The sequence below is a fragment of the Tenrec ecaudatus genome, chromosome 5, assembly GCF_050624435.1.
Source record: "Tenrec ecaudatus isolate mTenEca1 chromosome 5, mTenEca1.hap1, whole genome shotgun sequence".
Taxonomy (NCBI): Eukaryota; Metazoa; Chordata; class Mammalia; order Afrosoricida; family Tenrecidae; genus Tenrec; species Tenrec ecaudatus.
In genome coordinates, this window is record NC_134534.1 from 12,351,812 (window position 1) to 12,358,872 (window position 7,061).

General features: G+C 54.9%; 1 protein-coding gene across 4 annotated transcripts; it reads right to left on the minus strand.

The window, feature by feature from the left end:
- Positions 1-1,727: 1,727 nt before the first annotated feature.
- On the minus strand, positions 1,728-6,683 carry MYC (MYC proto-oncogene, bHLH transcription factor). Of its 4 annotated transcripts, none has more exons than XM_075549268.1 (3): positions 6,127-6,683; positions 3,783-4,539; positions 1,728-2,769 (listed from the first exon to the last, which is right to left on the minus strand). In XM_075549268.1, exons 2-3 carry the CDS (start codon positions 4,528-4,530, stop codon positions 2,204-2,206), a joined length of 1,314 nt encoding a protein of 437 aa, XP_075405383.1. In that variant the 5' UTR covers positions 4,531-4,539; positions 6,127-6,683; the 3' UTR covers positions 1,728-2,203. The 4 variants fall into 4 exon arrangements, with proteins under 4 accessions (XP_075405383.1, XP_075405386.1, XP_075405385.1 ...); XM_075549271.1 differs by having other exon boundaries at positions 3,783-4,542; positions 6,127-6,150; XM_075549270.1 differs by lacking the exon at positions 6,127-6,683 and adding an exon at positions 4,738-4,928.
- Positions 6,684-7,061: the final 378 nt, after the last annotated feature.

The following is a 7,061-nucleotide window of genomic DNA, read 5'->3' on the forward strand; positions in this document are numbered from 1 at the left end:
CGAGGGAACTGCTCCGGTCGCCCCCGCTTTTCTAGCTTTGAACCGCTCCACTTCTGTGGATGGCATCGCCCTTTGAATCTAGACTGGAGGGGGTTAACAGCTTGAAGCTATTAGGGCAGGATCTAGGGCCCAAAAAGAGATCAAGAAACAGGCATCAGAGACTTGAATAGACTACTAAGGGTCAGAGACAGAGACCCGTAATTATTTATTGATTTTTGGGGTGGTGGTGATGGTGGATTAAAACTCCAAGGAAAGAGACAATGAGGCCATTAGGACAGCGCTGATGACTTCCATTTAATCAGCACTGGGTGAGTTTCTGCATGGGCTGTGGGCTCTTAGAGACTGAGTGAGTGAAGAGTATCTACACCCCCAAATGCTTCTTCATGGACTCAGAGGGTAGGTATCAAAGGCGTCTGCAAGAGGAGGTTGGGAGGGGAGTTGGTAATTTGCAAAATAACCACACCGGTGACAAGAGTAGTCAGGTTTTATTTTATGATCTGTACAGGAGCATTCATTCCCAAACTGGCTTCCTCCCAGGACAACCAGTGCAGTCTCATTTAACAAATGGCTAAGGCAGGAATGAATGGGCAACAGACGTCCTAATGTGAAAAGAAAATGAACAAGACTGCGAACCACCAAGAAAAGCAAACAAATAAACAAACATGGGAATAAACAAAGCAAATCGAGGTCTGACAGAAATGTTGAAAGCTCAGGCAGTCATAATCAGACCCCTCTGTTCCTTTGACTGACAGAACTGTCCTCCAGCCCATTTGGAAGGTAGTCTAGCACAGGGTAAGGGCAGCGTAGGTTTGAATCCAGGTGTTTGTTTTTTTGCTGCCAGGGGACTGTAGGCAAACAGATGTCTGTGCTTCCCCTGAAATGAAATGTGGGGGGAACCCTAGGGTTATCATGGAATATAAATGCTTAGAATTGTCCCCAGCACATCAATAGGGATTAATCTTAGTCAGTCTGGCAGACCCAAAGACCAAAAGGCATTTCCTGACTTCAGCACTTGGGATACAGGATGAGCCAGCACATAATTGTAGTGTTACACAATCCAGTTCCAACAGAGCCTGGATTCTCCCTTACTTCTGTGTGACCTCAGGTAAGTTACTCCACCCCTCTGAGTAGACATATTCCCTTGTTTGTAAATCAGGATTCGAACTCACATTCCTCAGAGCAGCTGTGAGCTTAACGGGTCACCCAAGAAGGCCTCCCTGTCCCCCTCCCACTGAGCAGAATTCCTAGGTGATTAGAGCCAGGGAATGCCCTAGCTTAACTCAGTTGGAAGCATCTCCAATCCCACCTTTGCCCCACACCCCGTCAATAATCCCCTTTGTATACTAACTTATCCTCTACCCGTCCCACCAACTCTTCCTACCTCCAACCCACTGCCCAGCCTGCTCCTGCCCTATCGGTTGGTTGTGGCCCTTATCACCAATCTCCAGGAAGCATCTTATCCTTAGAACTTAGACTTTAAAGTTTTCCCCTCTGCACCCCGCCCCACCCACCAACCTATCTTAACAAAGAAAAGCCATGGTCTTTTCTTAAAATAACTCCTTTAGCCATCTTTGTAAACTCAGCCACTCTTGGAAGGGCTAAATTCTGTAATTGAGGAAAGGGATTAAGAAAGAAAACAAACAAACAAACAAAAAACAAAAACCAGAAACCAACCAAACCAAACAAACAAAAACCACTCAATGTAAGATTTGGCTCAATTATATATTTGCCAAGTATTTTATTTTTTTTCTAAAAACCATAGAAAAAAATCGACTTTAAAAAGGAAAAGGTACTTAAATAAAAAAAATTATGGTTTATAATACATGGTTTGAAATCTTGTATAACTGCTATAAATGTTTTATTAAAGTTATTTACATTTAATGGCCATATTTACACAGGAAAATTGGGTAAACCTTAGAATTTTAAAAAAACAATTCTTAAATACAAATCTGTTACAGAAAACAAAAGAAACAAAAAGATGGCAAGCATAAAAACAAACCAACAAAACGTTCTTTTATGCCCAGAGTTCCATTTTGAGGCAGTTTACATTATGGCTAAACCTTTCAGTCCCAAGATCAAGCCAAGGTTGTGAGGTTGCAGTTGACCATGCATTGGAAGCAAGTTCATTCCTAATGGATTGCCGCAGTTCTGTCAGAAGGAGCCTCCCCCTTACTTTTTCCAGTTCCTTCAAGCACAGGCACCCTTAAGCACACGCGCAAGAGTTCCGTAGCTGTTCGAGTTTGTGTTTAAACTGATCCCTCCGTTTACGCAACAGGTCCTTCTCCGAGAGGAGCCTCTGCTCCTCCGCTTGGATGGCCAAGATGTACGCCGTGGCTTTTTTAAGGATCACTACCTTGGGGGCCTTTTCGTTGTTTTCCAACTCGGGGATCTGGTCTCGGAGGGCGAAAAAGCTTCGTTTCAGCTCGTTCCTCCTCTGGCGTTCCAAAACGTTATGTGTCCGCCTCTTGTCGTTCTCCTCCGTGTCTGAGGACCTGGGGCTGGCACATTTGCGGTTGTTGCTGATCTGTTTCAGGACCCTGCCACTGTCCAACTTGGCCCTCTTGGTGGCCGGGTAGTCCCTCCTGGTGGAGGGCGGGGCGGCGTAGTTGTGCTGATGGGTGGAGACATGACACCTCTTGAGCACCAGCGGACTGTGGGGAGGCTTGCTGTGGCCTCTGGCAGGGGGTGACCCCGCTTCTGACCTTTTGGCGGGGGGCTGCCTCTTTTCCACAGAAACAACATCGATTTCCTCATCCTCTTGTTCTTCCTCTTTAAGAAAGGAAATGGAAAAGGCACCAGGTTAGCAGTGGTCTCGAAAAGCAATCAATAAGCAGATTAAATTAATGCTCAGTAAGTAGAATGCCGTATGTTGGTCCCGGGGTTCTCCACAAGGGACTGGCTTGATCACTGAAAGGAATCAAACTAAAGATCACCCTTGTCACCTCTCCAGATCTTCACTGGAGGGGGGGGGGGGAAGGGAGGGAGAGTGACAGCTGGGGTCACAGCTCAGGCCAGAAGAGGACAATCCACCAGGATGTAACATAGATGCCAATTCTTACCTAAGACTTAATGAGGCTTTGGACACACCCAAAGCAAAGACATTCCCAAGCACCTCCTATTTTTCAAGGGACTTCACCACAAGGCCTTCAGGTGTTGCGAATGATAGCTGCAAATCTCTTTGGTATGATTTTGACCACTCCCAATTTTACTGGAAGTGCAAAAAAGGAGGGGGGAAGAAAGTCTTGGCAGTTTTGCCAAAAAGTCCTAAGGCAGGAGGAAAAAAGTTCCATTTTGGCAAAGGTTTTCTTTTTTGAAGTGTTCAAGCAGGCTTCGGGGATCCCAAGCCCTCCCGCCTCCCTGCTTCCCTCTTTATTTTTCTAGATTCATAGCCCATTAAACCCCAACAACTTCTCAGAAGTTCAGGGAAGAGGGAGGTAGTTCTTTCACTCTCACTGAGATCAATCCCTTTCCTCATTCACCGCTCCCCCTCCTCCACAGGGCAATTAACATGCTGAAGAGAGGTAAAAGGGAGTGGATTCAATTGCATGATAAGCCAGAAGACTTAAAAACCCAAACGGAATTCCTAAGGGGCGGGAGAGGTGGGGGTGGGGGTGCTGGCAACCAGGGCGGTCTGGGGGTGGGGGAACCCACGAGTGAGCAGAGGTGCAGAGTTCCCACACACACCCTTGCCAAGCTGCCCCTTCTTCCAAATACAAGACAAGAGAAGGCTGGGAGGACTGGCCAGCCGCAGCCACGCACAGGGCGGGAGGGGGCCGGCTTACCAGAGTCGCTGCTGGTCGTGGGGGGTGTCTCCTCGTGGAGCGCTGGGGTCTCGGGGCTGGCCAATGGGGAGGACTCGGCCGAGAGCAGGGAGTCCGAGGACGAGAAGGCGGTGGAGTCCGGCGAGGAGCAGGGCTTGGGCGAGCCGCCTTCGTGGAGCGGGTAGGGGAAGACGACGGAGGGGTCAATGCACTCAGAGGCGGCGGCGCTCAGGTCCTGCAGGTACAGACTGGAGGTGGAGCAGGCGTCGTGGCCGCGGACTGGGCTCTGGCAGCTGCTGTCTTTGCGCGCAGCCTGGTAGGAGGCCAGCTTCTCCGAAACCAGTTTGGCTGCGGCAGAGAAGCCGCTCCACATACAGTCCTGGATGATGATGTTTTTGATGAAGGTCTCGTCGTCCGGGTCGCAGATGAAGCTCTGGTTTACCATGTCCCCCCCCAGCAGCTCGGTCACCATCTCCAACTGGTCCGCCGTGGAAAAGCTGCCGCCGCCGCCACCGTCTCCCCCGGGGGAGAAGGACGCGAAGGCCAGGTTGTAGGAGGGGGAGCAGAGCCCGGAGCGGCGACTTGGGGACAGGGGCGGGGTGGGCAGCAGCTCGAATTTCTTCCAGATATCCTCGCTGGGCGCCGGCGGCTGCAACTCGCTCTGCTGCTGCTGCTGGTAGAAATTCTCCTCCTCGTCGAAGAAATAGGGCTGCACCGAGTCGTAGTCCAGGTCGTAATTCCTGCTGGCGAAGTTGACGTTGAGCGGCATCGTGGCAGCCTGCTGAAGGGGGGCACACAAAGCGAGGGACCGGTCTTGAGTGAGGGGTCACGGCTGGAACCGACCCTGGGCGCAGGGCTCAAAGCGCACGCGACCATCCCGCGCCACCCCCCATTCCAGGGCTCTCGCTACAGCGGGCTGGGAGACCGGACTCGCGCGCTGCCTCCCGCCACCCCTTAGTATCTACCACACACGCACTTGGGGATCCAGCAGCACAGTGCCAGCCGAGCTCCGACCCCCCGGGATTTGAGGGGTCCGAGGTCTGGGAGTCCCGCCCAGCAGCTGCTGAGGGATCAAAATCGGCCTTGGCCTCCCTAAGTAGCCGAAGGAGGCGGCGGCGGTGAAGAATAAATACTATCTGCCAAATCCGAAGGCGCAAAGTTTTGCGCCACCATAAGGAGAAAGGCGCCGCAGCACTGGCGGCGGCGCGCACCCCCCACCCCACCCCCGCTCAGTCCCAGCGGCCCCGCGCCGCGCCCGGCCCCACTCGCGCCCTCTTCCCCGCCAGCGCCGCCTCCTCCATCCCCACCCTCAGCGCGCCCCCTTCCTTCCCCGGCCGGCGTTTTTTCCTCTCCCGGGCTGGGGTGGCAAGCTCAGCCGCGGACTTTAACACCTCGCCCCATAAAGGGGAGGTGGGGGTGTTAACCAGGGCACCTCCCTTCCCAACCTAATTCGGCGACACAACTGCGCTAGAGCCCCCGCTGCGACTCTGCACCCCGAGCCGGGTGGCTTTCCCCGCCCCGCCGAGGGTAACAGCTGGTGGGGAAAGCCCGGAGCCCGCTCCTCGCAGCCACTCGGCACCTTGGGGGCGCGGGGGCGCCCTCGGAGGGCGGCAGGGGACTGAGGCGGGGTGTGGGAATTGGTCCCGATTTCCCCCAAAGATTCCAGAAGGGTCAGACATCTCTGCCCCAGCGGTTCCTTTTGCACCCCCAGCTCCCCCCGGCGCCCCAGCCCAAGTCCTAGCTAGCACCTCTTCGAGAACAAGATTTCATTATTAATATTTTTTAAAGCCAAATGCCAACTAAAAAAGAGAAGGGGAGGGCGAGTTGGAAGCTCCGCGGGCACCGGCGGGCGGGACGCGCCGCAGTGTCTCTTGCTAGTTGTCAGAAACGCGGCTAGCCGAAATTTAAATACCCTCTTGGAGACTAGCGACAGTCGTCAGCTGCGGTGCCCTGGCTCGAACACGCAGTACGTACTCGCCCTTACTTAAGGGGCTTGGGATGCAAAGCTTTCCGTCCACCACTAAGCATAGGCACCCCCGCCCCCAAACAAAATAAATAAAAGGAAGAAGCAACGAATGTTTGCCCGTCTGGGCTCTGCGTCCACACAAGCAATAAGGTCTCTCAAGGCTAGCTTCTGCAACGCACCCGGTGTCCCCCTCCCGCTGTGACAAGTCACTCTCCTCCGTTCGGATGTGCGCCCCCCACCCCACCCCACTCCACCCCGACCAACCACAACTACTCGAGAAAAGTGCCACTCGCGCAAGGATGGGCAGACCAGATAACCCCGATTCGGGCGTTCGAGGCTCATTGCGCCAGGAAAGCTGTAGCGAAAATCTTCCAAAGGCAAAACGATTCCGGTGCTTACCGGCTTTTCCACCCTCCGGAGGAAATCCAGCGCCTAGCGGCGGCGAGGAGCGCCTTTCAGAGGCAGTGGGTGTCGGGCAGCAGCGGGGAAAGTGCTTCCCAGTCAGACGGACTCGCCTCCCGCTCCGGGAGTCAGTGTCTTCGCCCGGGTTTTGTAAGTTCCAGTGCAAAGTGCCCGTTCGCGGCAAGAGCAAAGTTTCGCGGCAGCTACTGCCCGGCTGCGGACCGCGGGTGGAGGGCGGCGGGGCCGGAGGAGAAGCCCCCTTTCACTCCGGATCTGGGTCCCAGCCCCGGGCTCCGGGAGCGCGGCTCGGCTCTCCGGTAGCTAGATTCTGGCACCCTCGGCGGCGCGCCCGCTCGCTCCCTCTGCCTCTCGCTGGAATTACTACAGCGACAGTCAGATAATGCCCGAAAACCGGCTTTTATACCGATCTAAGAACCCTCCCCTCCGCTCTCTTTTCCCGCCAAGCCTCGGAGAAGCCCAGCCCTCCTTGAGGCCTGGAGGGAGACAGTCGCCAGCCAGGGCGCGGCCGCAGCTCGGGGCTCCTTGTCTGCGCCCACCCTCGCCTTATAAAGGGCCGGGGGGCGGGGATTCGCTGGGGAGGCAAGCTTGGAGTGGGAATCGACTCGATGGCAGTGGGCTTTGGTTGGTCCTCTCTTTTCTGAGCCCGGGAGGGGCTCTCGGGGAGGAGGGAGGGCCGCGGGGAGGAGACTCGCAGGCTCCCTCCCGTGCGCTGCGCTTTCCGATGTGCACTGAGTGCGATCGCTCCGTGAATTAATCGCTTGCGCCGACCATTTTCTCCGGCTCCTTCTCCAGCAGTCTCCCGGCCCGTGCTTTCCCCTCTGGCGCAGCGCTGGCTCTGACCAACCGACTACTTGTCCTGTGTGCATAAATCATCGCGGGCGGGACGGCCGAGGCAGCCCGGGTACACTGCG